Consider the following 21,036-nt stretch of genomic DNA (forward strand, 5'->3'; position numbering starts at 1 on the left):
CAAGATCTCGCTGAATGCGGAGAGCAATACACTCTCTGCATTTAACATTACACCAGCAGCTCACAAGAGCTGCTGGTACAACGCCGCCCCCTGCTGACTTGTGGCCAATCGGCCGTCAGCAGGGAGGTGTCAATCAACCCGATCGTACTTGATCGGGTTGATTTCCGGCGATTCCTGTCCGTCTCATCAGAGCAGGCGGATAGGGTTATGGAGCAGCGGTCTTTGGACCGCTGCATCATAACGTCTGTTTCTGGTGAGTCTGAAGACTTGCCAGAAACACGGGCCCACAAGCTCCATTGGAGCTTGATAAATGGAACCCATAGTCTCCTCTAGTGTTTAGTCTTTCTCTTGATATATATTCTCCTCTAGTGTTTTGTCTATCTCTTAATATATACTCTCCTCTAGTGCTTTGTCTGTCTCTTGATATATACTCTCCTCTAGTGTTTGGTCTTTCTCTTGATATATACTCTCCTCTAGAGTTTTGTCTATCTCTTAATATATACTCTCCTCTAGTGTTTTGTCTATCTCTTGATATATAGTCTCCTCTAGTGTTTGGTCTTTTTCTTGATATATACTCTCCTCTAGTGTATTGTCTATCTCTTGATATATACTCTCCTCTAGTGTATTGTCTATCTCTTGATATATATATACTCTCCTCTAGTGCTTTGTTTATCTCTTGATATATAGTCTCCTCTAGTGTTTGGTCTTTTTCTTGATATATACTCTCCTCTAGTGTATTGTCTATCTCTTGATATATACTCACCTCTAGTGCTTTGTCTATCTCTTGATATATAGTCTCCTCTAGTGCTTTGTCTATCTCTTGATATATAGTGTCCTCTAGTGTATTATCTATCTCTTGATATATACTCTCCTTTAGGGCGCGATCCGATAAACGGCGTAGTTTGCGGCGCAAGCGAGGGAACCCGCGTCACCCGCAGTTTCAGCTCGCAACTCGAGCTATCACATATACGGCGCCGTCAGATGCTAACGTGCCGTAAGTCGGATAAACCAGCGATGTCCAGAAATCTGCGCAAGTACAAATTTCTGGCGTCGCCAGTGACTTACGGCACGTTAGAAACTGCCGGCGCCTACAAAACCTGACTAAAGTCTAAATCACCCGCACTGTCTAACACGCCTCCCTAACATAGCCCGACACATCTAACCCTCTATCCGCTATCCCCCCTCTCTATCCTAACAATAAAATATGTATAAACCCCTAAACCGCCGCTACCAAACCCCGCCGCAACCTAATAAAGTTATTAACCCCTAAACCCCTAAACCGCCGCCAGCTATATTAAATCTATAACCCCCTAAAGTGAGCCCCTAACACCGCCGCCATCTACCTTACCTACCCCCTAAAGTGAGCCCCTACCCCGGGCTATCTATTTTAAAATTATTAACCCCTAATCTAATCCCCCTACCCCGCCGCCATCTATATTAAATTATTTAACCCCTAAAATACTAAACTATCCCTACAAATAGCCCTGAAAAGGGCTTTTTGCGTGGCATTGCCCATAAGTAACAGCTCTTTTGCCAGCCCTTAAAAGGGCTTTTTGCGGGGCATGCCCTAAAGAATTCAGCTCTTTTGCCAGCCCTTAAAAGGGCTTTTGGCGGGGCTTTGTCACAAAGTAAACTGCTCTTTTGCCTACAATCTACATCCCCCTACACCGCGGCCACCTATAATAAATGTATTAACCCCTAATATAATCCCCCTACACCGCCGCCACCTATATTAAACACATTAACCCCTAATCTACATCCCCCTACACCGCGGCCACCTATAATAAATGTATTAACCCATAATCTAATCCCCCTACACCGCCGCCAGCTATATTAACTATATTAACCCTAATTATATTAGGGTTAATATAGTTAATATAGTTATTATATTATATATATTAACTATATTAACCCTAATTATATTAGGGTTAATATAGTTAATATCGTTATTATATTATATATATATATATATATATATATATATATATATATATATATATATATATTAAGTATAATAACCCTATCTAACTCTAACATCCTAACTAAACTCTTATTAAAATAAATCTAATATTAATATTATTAATTAAAATATTCCTATTTAAATCTAAATACTTACCTATAAAATAAACCCTAAGATAGCTACAATATAATTAATAATTACATTGTAGCTATGTTAGGGTTTATATTTATTTTACAGGTAAATTGTTAATTATTTTAAGTAGGTATAATAGCTATTAAATAGTTATGAACTATTTAATAGCTACCTAGTTAAAATAATTACCCAATTACCTGTAAAATAAATCCTAACCTAAGTTACAAATACACCTACACTATCAATAAATTAAATAAACTACAAATAAACTAAACTAAATTACAAAAAAAAACAAACACTAAATTACAAAAAATAAAAAAAAGATTACAAGATTTTTAAGCTAATTACACCTATTCTAAGCCCCCTAATAAAATAATAAAGCCCCCCAAAATAAAAAAAATTCCCTACCCTATTCTAAATTAAAAAAAAAGTTCAAAGCTCTTTTACCTTACCAGCCCTTAAAAGGGCCTTTTCTGGGGGCATGCCCCAAAGAAAACTGCTCTTTTGCCTGAAAAAAAAAACACAATACCACCCTCCAACATTACAAGCCACCACCCACATACCCCTAATCTAACCCAGACTTTGCTGCCGCTTGGATAAAGACATCGCCGGGATGAAGACCTCTTCTTTGCCGCTTGGATAGACATCGCCCGGATCGGATCAGGAGTTCGGCCCGGCGTGGTGAAGATAAGGTAGGGAGATCTTCAGGGGGGTAGTGTTAGGTTTATTTAAGGGGGGTTTGGGTTAGATTAGGGGTATGTGGGTGGTGGGTTGTAATGTTGGGGGGTGTTATTGTGTTTTTTTTCAGGCAAAAGAGCTGAATTCTTTGGGGCATGCCCCGCTAATGGCGCTTTTAAGGGCTGGTAAGGTAAAAGAGCTTTTAACTTTAGTAATTTAGAATAGGGTAGGGAATTTTTTTATTTTGGGGGGCTTTATTATTTTATTAGGGGGCTTAGAATAGGTGTAATTAGCTTAAAAATCTTGTAATCTTTTTTTTATTTTTTGTAATTTAGTGGGTTTTTTTTTTTGTAATTTAGTTTAGTTTATTTAATTGTATTTTTAGATAGATATTTGTAGTTTATTTAATTTATTGATAGTGTAGGTGTATTTGTAACTTAGGTTAGGATTTATTTTACAGGTAATTGGGTAATTATTTTAACTAGGTAGCTATTAAATAGTTAATAACTATTTAATAGCTATTATACCTAGTTAAAATAATTAACAATTTACCTGTAAAATAAGTATAAACCCTAACATAGCTACAATGTAATTATTAATTATATTGTAGCTATCTTAGGGTTTATTTTATAGGTAAGTATTTAGATTTAAATAGGAATATTTTAGTTTATAATATGAATTAGATTTATTTAATAAGAATTTAGTTAGGGGTGTTAGGGTTAGATAGAGTTAATATAGTTTATATAAATACTATAGTAACTATATTAACTATATTAACCCTAATATAATTAGGGTTAATATAGTTAATATATATAATGTAATAACTATATTAACTATAATATACTTAGGGTTAATATAGATAATATAGCTGGCGGCTGGGTAGGTAGATTAAATTAGGGGTTAATAATTTTAATATAGATGGCGGCGGTGTAAGGGGCTTACATTAGGGGTTAATACTATTAATATTGGTGGCGGCGGTGTAGGGAGGGCAGGTTATAGGGCAAAAGAGCTTTTTACTCTGGGGCAAAGCCCCGCAAAAGGCCCTTTTAAGGGCTGGTAATAGAGATAACTATTTTAGGGGGATTAGATTAGGGGTTAATAATATTACTATAGCTGGCGTCAGTATAGGGGGATTAGATTAGGGGTTAATATTTTTTATATAGGTGGCGTCGGTGTAAGGGGTCAGATTAGGGTATAGATAAGGTAGATGGCGGCGGTGTAAGGGGTTCACATTAGGGGATAGATCAGTAAGATGGTGGCGGTTTTAGGGGCTCACAGTAGGGGGTTAGTTTATGTAGATGGCGGTGGGGTCCGTGAGCGGCGGTTTAGGGGTTAAATACTTTATTAGGGATTGCGGCGGGGGGATTGCGGTTGACAGGGAGATAGACATTGCGCATGCATTAGGTGTTAGGTTTTATTTAGCAGCTAGTTTAGAGAGTTACGAGGCTCCAATACTCAGCGTAAGGCTTCTTACGGCTGTTTTTTGTGGCAAGGTGAAAATGGAGTAAGATTTCTCCATTTTCGCCACGTAAGTCCTTACGCTGTATATTGGATACCAAACTGCGCTGGTTTGGTATACTTGCCTATGGCCCAAAAAACTACGGGCGACGGTAGAAAAATACGCGCGTAACTTCTAGGTTACGCCGTATATGTGATACCAAACCCGCACATATATTGGCGTCGCCGACTTTTGCGGGCGACGATTTTTATCGGATCGACCCCCTAGTGTTTTGTCTGTATTTTGATATATACTCTCCTCTAGTGTTTTGTCTGTCTTTTGATATATACTCTCCTTTAGTGTTTTGTCTCTCTTTTGATATATACTCTTCTCTAGTGTTTTGTCTGTCTTTTGATATATACTCTCCTCTAGTGTTACACCCAATGTCTTCTGCTGCTCTACAAAACCTCCTCCTATAACTCTATTTATGCTATTATTGCACCATGCAACCCTGTGTATTATTTGTGTTAATGTGGCAAACATAGTCTTTCTATGTATGTTTATTTTTTATTTTTTTTGCATCTGCCGCAATTTGTTGTTGCCTCATCAATCTCATGCCAATGTCCATAATTGCTATTTGTCTATAAATCTACTTTCTATGGACTGTCATAATGCTCTAAATCCTGGTTTCTCAACAGCAGGGCCGTGGCCGAGTACTGGGCCTTGACGGCCCTGCTGGTGGGCCACGACACAGCATACTCCCACTGCAGTATAACAGACCAGCTGCTCCACACATAAGGAATACTTGGCAGGCCTGTCAGAGTGCCATTGTGTTAGGATGAGCTATAACTGTTTTTATACACACTACGTTCTTGTGTTTTGTCACATTGGATGATGGTTTTAACATTGGGTGTATTTAATGATATTGTTTACATAAACCTGTTACTATGACAAAAAGTTTAGGCGCAATTTGTAAAGGGGGTGTGGTCTGATGAAGGGGAGATTGTCCCCGAATTGTCACCACAATAAAGTTGCAAGGAATGTTTGTCTTCAATCTAGCGATTGCCGCCTGTATATATTTTTTCTATTATATTGTTTTGCCAGCACCCTGGTCTCTTACTGTTCACGCACCCACACTTTCACAATATGAACAATTTTATCTCTTTAAGGCTTTTTATATTTCTGCAGTGATGGTGTCTAGAGTATATTTGATGAGTTAAATGTAGATAGGTTGGCCACCAGGATATGTGACCCCTCAATTGAAAAATGGGACTCTCATCTTTCAACACAATGGTCACTTCCATTTTGGTGCTTTCAGAACCCAATACACTAAAAGTTATGTGACTACTATATACACAACACTAACTTAATACAAAGAAGGGCATAGGAACATTAATTTGAAAGATCATGATCCCCTCTTTAATATGTGGGCTGTTGTGCATGTATGCATGTCTTTAGAGAATAGGGGCTTCTTTAGCGCTTATAGCCCATATATAAGAAACACAAGAAGAAGTTTACTGCCATTTACAATTAGCTAAAAATGACAGAGGCATATGACCATTTACTCTCAAGTGCCCTTGTGAGTGGTTTGTAAAGGGAGATGTGAGCAGCAAAAGATCCACACTCCAACTTATATAAATATTTCATTGTGCATATTGATGCATATGAGCCTCTTTATGTTAGAGGGGCATGTGACCCTTCCTTCCAAATAGGAAATGCCCCTCTTTCAAAGAGTTTCATGTTCCTATAGGTAAAACAGACATTTAGATGAGGGCTTTGTAATAGCCCCTTCACCTCCATGAAACATTTCTTTGTCTACAGGAAAAGGTTACCACATTCCTCATGATGACCACCTGTATCCTAGATGGACAAGTGAGGGGGGGTCACTTGTACTTCTAGGTGGTACAGGTGAAGAGATAAGAGCTTTCCTAGAGCAGCCTTTCTGATCAACAACAACTTGTTGATGGTAATACTGAAGGTGACCACTTTATACAGTACGTTATGGAGTCTCGTATTTTAAAGGGACAGTAAAGTTCATGATTCGGCTAGAGTATAGAATATTAAACTATTTTAATTATTTACTTCTAGCATCAAATTAGCTTCATTTCAAAAACAATTTAGTTCTATTATTATTTTTCGTCCTTATCTTGATATTCTTTGTTGAAAAGCATACCCAGGTAGACTAAAAAGCAGCAATGCACAACTGGGAGCTAGCTGCTGATTGGTGGCTGCACATATATGCCTGTCATTGGCTCACCCATTGTGCTAAGTTAGTTCCCAGTATTGCAGTGCTGCTCCTTCAACAACGTATAGCAAGAGAAAAAAAGGGAATTGATATTAGAACTAAATTGGAAAGTTGTATAAAATCGTTTGTGTGTTCTATCTGAATCATAAAAGAAAAAAATATGGGTTTCATGACACTTTAAAAAAGCAGACTTCTCTCTCAAATGAGGAATTGAATGTCCATATAAGTGTTTTGTGGGTTGAGTTTGGGGCTCCATAATAACTAATCCCTCCCACTGGCTCAGGTGCAACTGCCATTTGCCTTGTGCCCAGTTAGTGTGACATAAAATCACATTATCACAAGATCATAACTGCACATTGCCAATTTGGGGGCATACAAAATAGGGATGGTCTTTAGCCCTTTTTCATTATTTCCCAGAGACATTAAAGAAGAATGTTGTCCTACGCACTCAACAAGTAAAGCAGGAGATATTCCGACTATATACTCTGCACTGAAAAGGTTAAATATTTTTCCTCACTAAATAGATTTTAATGAAGCAGCAACACTAACCTCATCAGTATAGCTACTATTATTTTACTATACAGAAGCACAGATTCTTTCTTTAATTCATAAATATAACAGAACAAAATACACTCACTCTCTGTACATAAAACAAGAGGAGATTTCGCGCAGGTTGTCTTTTTGTCTGTTTTTCATTGTCAGATATGTTGGTTTAAAGTTCTGAGCCATAACAATCAGCACATAGCGTGCTCTTTTCATCACTTTTTCAAAGGGTTTAGACAGTTGGAACACATCAGATACTTAGCACTGGGCAATATTCCAACTCCATTCTAATCCCTATGAAAAGATTTGAAGATTTTTGGGAACCTGTTAAAGGGACAGTAAAGTCAAAATCACACTTTCATGATTCGGATAGAGAATGTCATTTTTTAACAACTTATCAATTTACTTATTTTATCAAATTTGTTTTGTTCTCTTGGAATACTTTGTTGAAGAGTTAACCTAGCTGGGCTCATAGGATTCCAGGAGAGTGCATATGTCTCTTTAACAGTCTATAGAAGTAGTGTTTGCAACATTGTTTTTTAAAAATGTTATAAAATGTTATAAATACTGCTGCCATAGACTGCTGCAAACACGTGCACTCTCTTGGAGTCCTGTGAGCCCACCTAGGTTTACTCTTCAAGTATTCCAAGAGAAAAAAAAACAAATTTGATAACAGAAGTTAATTGGAAAGTTGTTTAAAATGACATGCTCTATCTGAATCATGAAAGTGTAATTTTGACTTTACTGTCCCTTTAAGCTTAATAATACTAACAAACATAACTTATGGAAAACTCCTTTTCCAAACTTCACACAATTCAAAATCTTCTGCTGTACATCTGCAACCATCTGAAAAAGATGCCTAAGCGTATGCTCATTTCACATTTACACAAACACTCACCTAGATTACGAGTTTTGCGTTAACAGGGGTGCGGTGCTATTGAGCAGTTTTCCCTCACCGCTCACCTACAGACAACGCTTGTATTACGGGTTTTTACAAACCTGGCGTTAGCCGCAAAAAAGTGAGCGGAGAGCAAAATTTAGCTCCACATCTCACCTCAATACCAGCGCTGCTTACGTTAGCGGGAAGGCAGGTAAAACGTGCTCGTGCACGATTTCCCCATAGGAATCAATGGGGCAGAGTGGGTTAAAAAAAAAACTAACACCTGCAAAAAAGCAGCGTAAAGCTCCTAACGCAGCCCCCATTGATTCCTATGGGGAAATACTTTTAATGTCTACACCTAACACCCTAACATGAACCCCGAGTCTAAACACCCCTAATCTTACACTTATTAACCCCTAATCTGCCGCCCCTGACATCGCCGCAACATAACTACACTTATTAACCCCTAATCTGCTGCCCCCAATGTCGCCGCCACTATATTAAAGTTATTAACCCCTAAACCTAAGTCTAACCCTAACACCCCCTAACTTAAATATAATTTAAATAAATCTAAATAAAATTAATATAATTCACTAAATTATTCCTATTTAAAACTAAATAATTACCTATAAAATAAACCCTAAGATAGCTACAATATAACTAATAGTTACATTGTATCTATCTTAGGGTTTATTTTTATTTTACAGGCAACTTTGTATTTATTTTAACTAGGTACAATAGTTATTAAATAGTTATTAACTATTTAATAGCTACCTAGTTAAAATAAAGACACATTTACCTGTAAAATAAATCCTAACCTAAGTTACAATTACACCTAACACTACACTATAATTAAATTAGTTACCTAAATTAACTACAATTAAATACATTTTTAAAAAATTATCTAAAGTATGAAACCCCCCACTAAATTACAGAAAATAATAAAATAATTACACATTTTTTAAACTAATTACACTTAATCTAATCCCCCTAATAAAATAAAAAAGCCCCTCAAAATAATAAAAAGCCCTACCCTATACAAAATTACAAATAGCCCTTAAAAGAGCCTTTTGCGGGACATTGCCCCAAAGTAATCAGCTCTATTACCTGTAAAAAAAAGTACAATACCCCCCCCAACATTAAAACCCACCACCTACACACCCAAACCTACTCTAAAACCCACCCAATACCCCCTTAATAAAACCTAACACTAACCCCTTGAAGATCACCCTACCTTGAGAAGTCTTCACCCAGCTTGGCCGAAGTCATCAACAAAGCTGGGGCGAAGTGGTCCTCCAGATGGGCAGAAGTCTTCATCAAAGCCAGCCAGAAGAGGTCCTCCAGATGGGCAGAAGTCTTCATTCAGGCGGCATTTTCTATCTTCATCCATCCAGCGTGGAGCGGCTCCATCTTCAAGACATCCGACGCGGATCATCCTCTTCCAACGAAGTCCAACTGAAGAATGAAGGTTCCTTTAAATGATGTCATCCAAGATGGCGTCCCTTGAATTCCGTTTGGCTGATAGAATTCTATCAGCCAATCGGAATTAAGGCAGAAAAAATCCTATTGGCTGATGCAATCAGCCAATAGGATTGAGCTTGCATTCTATTGGCTGATCTAATCAGCCAACAGAATGCCAGCTCAATCCTATTGCTGATTGCATCAGCCAATAGGATTTTTTTCTACCTTAATTCCGATTGTCTTATAGAATTCTATCAGCCAATCGGAATTCAAGGGACGCCATCTTGGATGACGTCATTTAAAGGAACCTTCATTCTTTAGTTGGACTTTGTTGGAAGAGGATGCTCCACGTCGGATGTCTTGAAGATGGAGCCGCTCCGCGCCGGATGGATGAAGATAGAAGATGCCGCCTGGATGAAGACTTCTGCCCATCTGGAGGACCTCTTCTGGCCGGCTTCGATGAAGACTTCTGCCCGTCTGGAGTACCACTTTGCCCGGCTTCGTTGAGGACTTCGGCCCGGCTGGGTGAAGACTTCTCAAGGTAGGGTGATCTTCAAGGGGTTAGTGTTAGGTTTTATTAAGGGGGTATTGGGTGGGTTTTAGAGTAGGGTTGGGTGTAGTGATGTTGCAAATAGTTCGCCGGCGAATTAGTTCCCAGCGAACATAGCTTGTTCGCCACTGCGGGCGAACATATGCAATGTTCGATCCACCCCCTATTCTTTATCATTGAGTAAACTTTGACCCTCTACCTCACAGTCAGAAGACACATTACAGCCAATCAGCAGCAGACCCTCCCTCCCAGACCCTCCCACCTCCTGGACAGCATCCATTTTAGATTAATTTGGAAGCTGCATTCTTAGTGAGAGGAGGGACAGTGTAGCTGCTGCTGATTTAATAATAGGGAAATCGATAGCTAGGCTAGTTTATTCAGTGTCCACTACAGTCCTGAAGGACTCATCTGATCTCTGCTGTAAGGACAGCACCCCAAAAACCCCTTTTTAGGGCTAGAACATCAGTCTGCTTTTTTTTTTTTCCTGTGTAATCTAATTGCAGTTGCCAGCCTGCCAGCGTGTGTGTCAGGCTCACAGCGTATATTGTGCCCACTTGCCCAGTGCCACCACTCATATCTGGTGTAACAGTAGTGTACATTTAAAAAAAAAAACACTTTTTTGACTGTGAAATAATAGCAGACAGCTGCCAGTACCCAAGATGGCCGCCAATAAGGCAGATGGGGAGGGTTAGAGAGCTGTTTTGGGGGGGATCAAGGAAGTTGGTGGCTAAGGGGGGATGCTACACCACAGCATATGTAAATATGCTAAAAAAAAAAAAAAAAAAAAACCTTTTATTTTAGTACTGGCAGACTTTCTGCCAGTACTTAAGATGGCGGGGACAATTGTGGGGTGGGGGAGGGAAGGGAGCTGTTTGGGAGGGATCAGGGGGTCTGATGTGTCAGGTGGGAGGCTGATCTCTACACTAAAGCTAAAATTAACTCTGCAAGCTCCCTACAAACTACCTAATTAACCCCTTCACTGCTAGCCATAATACACGTGTGATGCGCAGCAGCATTTAGCGGCCTTCTAATTACCAGAAAGCAACGCCAAAGTCATATATGTCTGCTATTTCTGAACAAAGGGGATCCCAGAGAAGCATTTACAACCATTTGTGCCATAATTGCACAAAATGTTTGTAAATAATTTCAGTGAGAAACCTAAAATTGCGATTTTTTTTTAGTTTTTTTTAAATTTGATCGCATTTGGCGTTAAAATGGTGGCATGAAATATACCAAAATGGGCCTAGATCAATACTTTGGGTTGTCTACTACACTACACTTAAGCTAAAATTAACTCTACAAGCTGCCTACATGCTCCCTAATTAACCCCTTCACTGCTGGGCTTAAAACACGTGTGGTGTGCAGTGGCATTTAGCAGCCTTCTAATGACCAAAAAGCAACGCCAAAGCCATATAAGTCTGCTATTTCTGAACAAAGGGGATCCCAGAGAAGCATTTACAACCATTTATGCCATAATTGCATAAGTTGTTTGTAAATAATTTCTGTGAGAAACCTAAAGTTTGTGAAAAAGTAAAAAAAATTTTTATTTGATCGCATTTGGCGGTGAAATGGTGGCATGAAATATACCAAAATGGGCCTAGATCAATACTTTGGGTTGTCTACTACACTACACTTAAGCTAAAATTAACTCTACAAGCTGCCTACATGCTCCCTAATTAACCCCTTCACTGCTGGGCATAAAACACGTGTGGTGCGCAGTGGCATTTAGCAGCCTTCTAATTACCAAAAAACGCCAAAGCCATATAAGTCTGCTATAATGGCATGTCTGGCACACAGTGTTGGGGCAAGGGTCCATCTGACCACTGATACCTGGTCTGCAAAGCATGGTCACAGGGCAGGTATATCACCTACACTGCGCACTGTGAAGAAGGCGTAACCCTTACACTACCTGATTGATACAACATCATACCTGATGTTTTAAAGCATGTTATTCCAAATAATTTAGGAATGTTAGGTGATTTATGCCCTTTATGGATTAAAACCAGACTCTGCATCAACTATGTAATTTTCCATGGGAGTTTTGCCATGGATCCCCCTCCAGCATGCCACAGTCCAGGTGTTAGTCCCCTTGAAACAACTTTTCCATCACTATTGTGGCCAGAAAGAGTCCCTGTGGGTTTTAAAATTCGCCTGCCTATTGAAGTCTATGGCGGTTCGCCCGGTTCGCCCATTCGCGAACTTTTGCGGAACTTCGCGTTCGCGGTTCGCAAACCCAAATTTTTAGGTTTGCGACATCACTAGTGGGTGTGTGGGTGGTGGGTTTTAATGTTGGGGGGATATTGTACTTTTTTTTACAGGTAATAGAGCTGATTAATTTGGGGCAATGCACCGCAAAAGGCCCTTTTAAGGGCTATTTGTATTTTAGTATAGGGTATGGCTTTTTATTATTTTGGGGTCGCTTTTTTATTTTATTAGGGGGATTAGATTAGGTGTAATTAGTTTTAAAAAACTTGCAATTATTTTATTATTTTCTGTAATTTAGTGTTTTTTTTTTCGTACTTTAGATATATTTTTTAATTGTATTTAACATAGAAACATAGAAACATAGAATTTGACGGTAGATAAGAACCAAAAAGGCCCATCAAGTCTACCCATATTACATGTTACTTTTTCCTTAGGATAGCCTTATGCATGTCCCAGGCATTTTTAAATTCCTTTACAGTCTTTGTGTTTACCACCTCAAATGGAAGTTTATTCCATGAATCCACCACCCTTTCTGTAAAAAAATGCTTCCTCAAATTTCTCCTGAATCTACTACCCTCTAACTTTAGATTGTGACCCCTTGTTTTGGCATTTATTTTTTTGTGAAAAATGCTTTCAGCTTCTATTTTATTAAGTCCCTTCATATATTTGAAGGTTTCTATCATGTCACCTCTTTCCCTTCTATCCTCTAAACTATACATATTTAGATCATAGAGTCTTTCTTTGTATGTTTTATATTTTAGACCATGTACCATTTTAGTAGCCCTCCTTTGGACAGCTTCTAGTTTATTTATATCTGTCTTAAGATATGGTCTCCAGAACTGTACACAGTATTCCATATTTGGTCTAACTAATGATCTGTAAAGTGGCATAAGAACCTTGCTATTTCTGCTAATAAAACCTCTTCCAATGCAACCAAGCATTTGACTGGCCTTGCTGGCTGCACTGCGGCATTGTGTACCAAATTTTAAATCATCTGAAATAATAATTCCCAAATCCCTTTCTTCTTTAATTACAGTCAGTAATGTACCATTGAGACTATAATTGGCCTTTGGGTTTTTGGATCCTGTATGCATAATTTTGCTCTTGGTAATATTAAATTTCAGATCCCATTTATTTGACCAGTCCTCTAGTTTATTAATATCACAGTTCATTTGATCAACTCCTCCTGGAACATCTACCCTGTTACAAATTTTTGTATCATCAGCAAACAAGCAAACCTTCCCCTTAAGCCCACTTCCAATATCACTTATGAACATGTTAAACAAAACAGGCCCAAGAACTGACCCTTGGGGAACACCACTAGTAACTGATGCCTCATTTGAATGTACTCCATTAATTGAAACTCTCTGTCGTCTATCTTTAAGCCAGCATTCTACCCACTTAACAATCTTAGCATCTATTCCAAGGCAATACATTTTGTGAATAAGTTTGTATTTAGTTTGGGTAATTAATTTAATTATAGTGTAGTGTTAGGTGTAATTGTAACTTAGATTAGGATTTATTTTACAGGTACATTTGTCTTATTTTAACTAGGTAGCTATTAAATAGTTAATAACTATTTAATAACTATTCTACCTAGTTCAAATAAATACAAAGTTGGCTGTAAAATAAAAATAAATCATAAAATAGCTACAATGTAACTATTAGTTATATTGTAGCTATCTTAGGGTTTATTTTATAGGTAAGTATTTAGTTTTAAATAGGAATAATTTAATTAATGATAGTTATTTTATTTAGATTTATTTAAATTATATTTAAGTTAGTGGGTGTTAGGGTTAGGGTTAGACTTAGGTTTAGGGATTAGTACATTTAATATAGTTTTGGCGACGTTGGGGGTGGCAGATTAGGGGTTAATAAACGTAGCTAGGTATCAGCGATGTTAGAGATGGCAGATTAGGGGTTAATAAAATTTAAGCAGTGTTTGCGATGCAGGAGGGTGGCGGTTTAGGGGTTAATATATTTTTTATAGTGGCGGCGATGTCCGGTTTCTCAGATTAGGGGTTAAAAATGTTTTTTTATTGTTTACGATGTGGGGGGGATCCTCGGTTTAGGGGTTAATAGGTAGTTTATTGGTGTTAGTGTACTTTTTAGCACTTTAGTTAAGAGTTTTAGGCTACGGCGTTAGCCCATAAAACTCTTAACTACTGACTTTTAAATACAGTACCAGGCTTGACAGGAGAGGGTGTACCGCTCACTTTTTGGAAGACTCGTAATACCGGCGTTATGCAAGTCCCATTGAAAATATAGGATACGCAATTTACGTAAGTGGATTTGCGGTATTTCCGAGTCTGGCCAAAAAAGTGAGCGGTACACCTGTCATTTCAAGACTCGTAATACCAGCGGGCGTTAAAAAGCAGCGTTAGGACCTCTTAACGCTGCTTTTTAACCCTAACGCACAACTCGTAATCTAGCCGACTGTTCTTTATTGGTTTAAATCCAAGAAATCAATATATAAGCAAGATTTTTTAAAGTATAACTTATGTTTAAATGTATATATGTATCAAAAATATGACCCTAATGTTTAATTTTTGTATATGAATGTTTTATGTGTTATTTTAATGCACACAGTGATTGGGTTAAAGATCACTTATTGTTAAACACATAGGACTAGATTACAAGTGGAGCGCAAATTTGCGCTCAACTTTTTTTACGATTGCGTGCCCAATTACGCACGTATTACAGGTTGCAAGTAAAATGTCTGAACTCTCTCGCTATTGCATCCTCGCACAGAAAAAAAAACTTTGCGAAGTTGCGAACACAGGATCATATTCCCCTATAGGGGTCTATTTATATATGTGCGGACGGACATGATCCGCTATACGCTGTTGGCATTTATCATTGCACCAGCAGTTCTTGTGATCGGCAATGGGCCGCTAGCAGGGGGTGTCAATCAGCCTGATCGAACATGATCGGGCGGATTGCTATACGCCACCTAAGAGGCGGCGTATGAGTTAAGGAGCAGCAGTCTTAAGATCACTGCTTCTTAACTCCTGTTTCCGGCTAGCCTGAAGGCTCGCGCAGAAACAAGGGGAACAGGGGCCATTCGGCCCTTGTTAAATAGACCCCATAGACTTTAATGGAGCCTCATTTTGTACAAAAAAAACTGCCAAACATAAGCACAGGATTGCAATGAGATATATGTATGTATTTCTATACATCTGTATATCTGTATTTATATGTGTGTGTGTATATATATATATATATATATATATATATATATATATATATATATATATCTGTAGTAAATACATATAAACACATATAAATACATATATACATATGTATAGAAATGCATGCAAATAAATGTATATACATACATCTATTAATACATGTGTCCCTATGGATCCCTATGTAAAACCACTTTTGGCCCGTTCTTTTTTCTAACTGACTTCTCATATCTTTGAGCCCTTATTACTTTTTATTGCAATTTTTTTTTTAAATATTTTTTATTAGATAATGTTATTATGAGCGTAACTGTACTTTTAAATGTATTTTTAATGTGTTATGTGACACTTTTCTGACTCAAGTAACAGTTAACCAGAGCTCTGACGTCATGGTAATCATTCTAGCGTAAATTTCTATTGCACTCGCGTGTTTGCATTTACTTTCAACTTGTAATATGAGCAGAATATACCATGACCGCAAACGTCCACAAAAATCCACTAACGCTTACGCCCAAACAATAGTGCACCACTTTGCAAGCCCATACTGTAGCCCATACTGTATATATATTATACATAAACCTTCATAATGGCTAAAATGTGGTAGTGAATTTGTTTTTAGTTACATTAAACAATGCAATGATTTGTGATTATGGGGCCGAATTATCAAGCTTCGAATTGATGCCCTGTTTCCGCACGAGCCATCAGGTTAGCCGGAAACAGCAGTTATGAAGTAGCGGTCTAAAGACTGCTTTGAGGCTGCTTTGAGGCTGCTTTGAGGCTGCGGTCTTCAATCTGCCTGATCCTATATGATCGGGCTGATTGACACCCCCTGCTAGTGGCCGATTGGCCGCGCATCTGCAGGGTGCGGCATTGCACAAGTAGTTCTGGTGAACTGCTTGTGCAATGATACGCTGTCTGCATTTATCGATGTCTGTCAGACATGATCCGCTAAGCGGATCATGTCTTACAGACCGATGATAAATCGGCCCCTATGTGTCACTTTGCTATTGCTTTATTGAAAGCTCCTTTTTTTGTATGTTTCCTAAAACAGCAATGGTGAAATTTGAATATAAAGATTAGTTGATACTGCATTTGTTTAGCTTGTACAACTAACATATTAAAACAAAGATTCAAATATTATTATTTATTTAAAGATTTGCAAACTAGATGAGATATCTTGACATTTAATTTATTTGTTTTAATTATTTTTTTATTCATTTATTTTTAAATCTCACTATACTTTCACTGAAATACCTACAATGTTTCCCTTGATGCAAACCTTTTATCTTGAATTTAAAATATTCAAAACTTTTGTGGTATTTTGTTAGAAATATTCAGTAAAGTATTAACTTGTTTAAAGGAATAGTCTAGTCAAAATTAAACTTGCATGATTCAGATAGAGCATGCAATTTAAAACAAAATTCTAATTTACTCCTATTATCTATTTTTCGTTGTTCTCTTGGTATCTTTATTTGAATGTAAGCTTATGAGCCGGCCCATTTTTGGTTCAGCACCTGGGTAGCACTTGCTGATTGGTGGCTACATTTAGACACCAATCAGAAAGTGCTACCCAGATGCTGAACCAAAAATGGGCAGGCTCCTATGCTTACACTATTGCTTTTTCAACTAAAGATACCAAGAGAACAAAGAAAAAAAATTATAACAGGAGTAAATTTGAAAGTTGCTTAAAATTGCATGCTCTATCTGAATCATGAAAGTTTATTTTTGACTAGACTGTCCCTTTAAATTACTAACAAGCATTGTAGCAATATCAAAGTGTGCAAGATCCTGTAAAGACACTTTGTATTTGATTCCAGAAATGTTTTATATAATTAGAATATAACATTTGCACATTTAGAAAGATAAATACAATTGTTGAATAATTTGATATTAAGTTATATTAGTGATAATGTGCAGATAGCAGTATCATGCAACCCATGTTAATGTTAACCCTTGCCACTTCTCTGTACCTTGAGCTATTTCACATATTTTAAAAAGTAGTTTGTAACACCTTGATTTATGTATGTCAGAAAATGTCATTTTGCTTCCAAATGTACAAGTTTATGAATAAGGATAGCAATATATCAATATAGGTACATTTATACAGATCAGTACACTGTGTCTTGAGTAGCACAAACATCACTTGAATCGCATTTTCATTATTTTGGTAAAAATAAAGTTGCAAAATGAGTATGCAAAATTCTACTGACCTTAGTTAACAAACTATTTTACTGCCAAACCCCCCCCCCCCCCCAAAAAACAGTATATTCTCCTCCAGGCATATTTTGGGGTATATCAGATTATATGTTATATATTAGGGTTTGCCATAGAAATAGTAGTAAAATATCATTGGCTACTCATTTTATCTTTGAGCTACTCATAAACTGCTTTTTTCTTCCGGACAAGAGCCAATATTTGGAATATAATATTAGAAGCACACACACATACACAGTTAAAGCTCACAGGATTGTAAAAACATAGGTATAAACTATACTGATTTTATATAAGGCTTATATTTTCATATACATGGAACTATAATGCATAACTCTCTATCATCTATCTATCTTTCTGTCTGTCTGCCTGTCTGTCCGCCTGTCTGTCTGTCTGCCTGTCAGTCAGTCAGTCTGTCTGTCTATATGTCTGTCTGTCTATCTATCATCTATCTATCTATCTATCTATCTATCTATCTATCTATCTATCTATCTATCTATCATCAAATTCATCTATCAAAATTTATCTATCCATATTTTATTTCATTCTCTAGTATTTAATTATACAGATACCTCCAACTTTACTCATTTAAAAAATGTCTATATTTGTTTTAATATAAAGTCACATTTTGATTCAAGACCTATAGTTTTGTTAAACTGTAAATTCTTCAGTATGCCAGCAATACAAATTAGTACTGTGGAAGAATGCTATTAATGTTTCTCTGACACATTGCATAAAACAGGTACACACCTCTGCCTGACAGCAAACTAAGTGTAAATAGTATCTATTTAATCATCCCTTGCAGTTCAAAACTGATTTAAATAGTAAACAGAAAAAAAGTTCTTCACATGCGTTTGTGTTATGCATTTTTTTTTATTATACATAAGACCAAGGCTTGCCATGAAATTAAGTGCTTAGTGAAGACCAGGAGGAGCAATGGAGACAACAAGTAAAGAATTCACATAAACACCCCAATTAATGTAGAATGACCATGAAATAGCTTCCTTTATGTCTGAGGAGACCATATAAAAATAATGGTTTAATTATAAAAGACTAGTAATATACACGTGTGATATTAGAGTCAGGCAAACACTAGCTAATAATTATGTGCACATACACATCTCTTACCTCCTCCATTCTTATAGCATAGATATGGAAACCGCCAAACATTTGCCAAATCAACAGAAAAGCCAACAACGGAGAGTAGGAAGTCTATCTTTTTGCCCCAGGTTTCCCTGTCTGGATCTCCTGGCCGTCCGGGGACCACATACTGGGGAGATGCGTCAGGGTCCATAATGGTACTGTTTGTGTACTGGACTCCATTCTGCTCCTTCACTAGAATCAGCTCCACTTCTTTTTTTTCTGAAGAACATTCTGTAAAGGGGGCCACTGATGATAGTTTATGGTCAGCCTGACCCTGCTTGAGCATCTTGACTTTCAACATCTGTGGTTTGATGGTTAAGCTCTAAATAGCGTGTTTCTACAGTATGGTAGGTGGTAACCAGGACCAGGCTGAAACACAGGGAGTCCAGGGTAGTCCTTAAAAAGATGGATGACCATGAAGCGCACCTTCTGCTTGTTTGCTGAACAATCTATAATAAATAAATTAATTGAATAATACTAATGATAATAAAAAGAAATGTACAGTACATTCCATTGGACCGTAAATATCAGTTGCTGATCTTGATGGGGCTGATAAGGACTATGAGTAAAACTCGGTCTCAGACCTCCTGCGCAGCTAGTCAACACCAAACCACAATTATCCACCAATAATTATCTGAGCATAATGATAATTACGGTAGATATATATTATATTCTATATGTTTTTAAGAAATCATGTCCTGTAACTATGGGTGAGGATAATTAATTAATATAACCTGTTTGTATTTAGCCACTGGGAACTCTGGAAGTAAAACAATGTGTATCATTGAATAACATCTAATTAGTGGCACTCTCTACTGATTGTGCAATGACAGATGTTGAGGGTAGCAAGGTAAAGAATAACTTACCGAACTATAGTGATGTAGATGTCTCCCAAAACCTTAGAATACACTACTTCAATTTTAGACTCAAGTGCTTTGTGGTCCTGTTTGGCCTTTCCATCCCCTCCTCTCCTGCAGGTATTCTTATCCCTTGGCTGCTAAGAACTTTGTAGCTCCTCTGCTGTGAGGAAGCTGCAGTCAAGAGGGAGATGAGAGCTTTTAAATGAAGCTCCACTGGGTACACGTGATATTCACTCTATAAGACACCCACTAGTAACATTATAGACAGAACAGCACCACCTACTGCCCAAATATCGCACAGCAAGCAGAATTACTACGCTATAAACTTTGTTGCTTTTACATTGTTACAGTAGGATAGTTGGACTCCATACAGTGAGGAAAACAGAAAGCACTTTACAGAACTATTATCCAGCATATCTTGTGCCCTGCAAGGAAAGTATAGGCAATCTGTTGAATGTAAATCACTAAGCCCGAGGGGACAGTGTAAAATTGGTTTAAGAAAGGTGGACAGTCTGTATCATGTCCTGTTTAATTGACAGCAATGATAGCAAAGAACAGACAAGGAGTATCATCCCCTATTCACTGCTGCTCATAAGCTTAACTGCAGTTTTACAGAAAGGAATAGAAAGTCAGTGTTATTGGGTCATTAATAAATAGTTTAAAGTGTGCCAATAGCTATACAATTATTACTTTTTCACATTCGTCATCAATACCATCATTTTCATTTGTATGTGTGTGTTTAACAAGTTTTTATGAATGGTGATTTTGTTTTTGTTAATTTGTCATTTAGATTCTTCTCTGCAAATGATTGCCAAGATCTTTCATTCAAAATATTTAATTCACCAAACCGTACATCCTCAGTATAGTTAATATAAAAACAGAATGCCATTTTAAAATGGATAATAGTTTAAATACAATTTTAAAATAAATAACAATAGCTAAATAGAAAATATAAGAAAGGGAAAATTAAACTCTCTGATTTGTAATGTATAATTAAAAACAAATTGCCTCAGTATGCTCTCAACAAAGGATACCAAAATAAACAAATTCGATAATATTAATTAATTTGCTTCTTTTTCTGAATTATGATCCATTTTGCTTTTATGTCCTTTTAATGCCAGAGAATAATTTCACACTGAAAAGGGAGAAAGAAAGAAAATTACAGATTCATTATGTCTCTTAAAGGGACATTAAATGCTAAATACATTTTATAAGCACAGTATAAAGGTTATTCCCCACCTCTCTCATGGGTGCCACCATATTGAAATGTATCTTTTTTGCACTACCAGTGCTGACCTGTTTTCATATGTGCACTAACTCTCCCTCAGATGCCTGCAGTGAAACTTCCATTATGGCTGCAACAATGATTAGAGGGGTGGGGGGTGCAGGAAATGTATCTAGGGCTTGATTACAAATGGAGTGGTAAATTAGTGTGTTTGTTCAAGCACTAATACTGCTGTAAGTAAACTTTTTACGCATGCAGGATAGCGCATATTACAATTTGAAAGTAAAATATTTCTGCTTGCGCAAAACACGATAAACGAT

General features: G+C 37.3%; 1 protein-coding gene across 1 annotated transcript in view; it reads right to left on the reverse strand.

Moving 5' to 3' along the window:
* The window catches only part of SLC6A2 (solute carrier family 6 member 2), a 249,464-nt gene extending 229,816 nt beyond the window's left edge, over nucleotides 1-19,648 (reverse strand). Inside the window, exons 1-2 of the mRNA XM_053699566.1 lie at nucleotides 19,498-19,648; nucleotides 18,617-19,080 (exon numbers count right to left, since the gene is read on the reverse strand). Of these exons, the coding sequence (XP_053555541.1) occupies nucleotides 18,617-18,932 (316 nt within the window). The 5' untranslated portion in view covers nucleotides 18,933-19,080; nucleotides 19,498-19,648. The remainder of the gene's footprint in view (nucleotides 1-18,616; nucleotides 19,081-19,497) is intronic.
* Nucleotides 19,649-21,036: the final 1,388 nt, after the last annotated feature.

This window comes from Bombina bombina, chromosome 1 (genome assembly GCF_027579735.1).
Source record: "Bombina bombina isolate aBomBom1 chromosome 1, aBomBom1.pri, whole genome shotgun sequence".
In the NCBI taxonomy this organism is placed as follows: domain Eukaryota; kingdom Metazoa; phylum Chordata; class Amphibia; order Anura; family Bombinatoridae; genus Bombina; species Bombina bombina.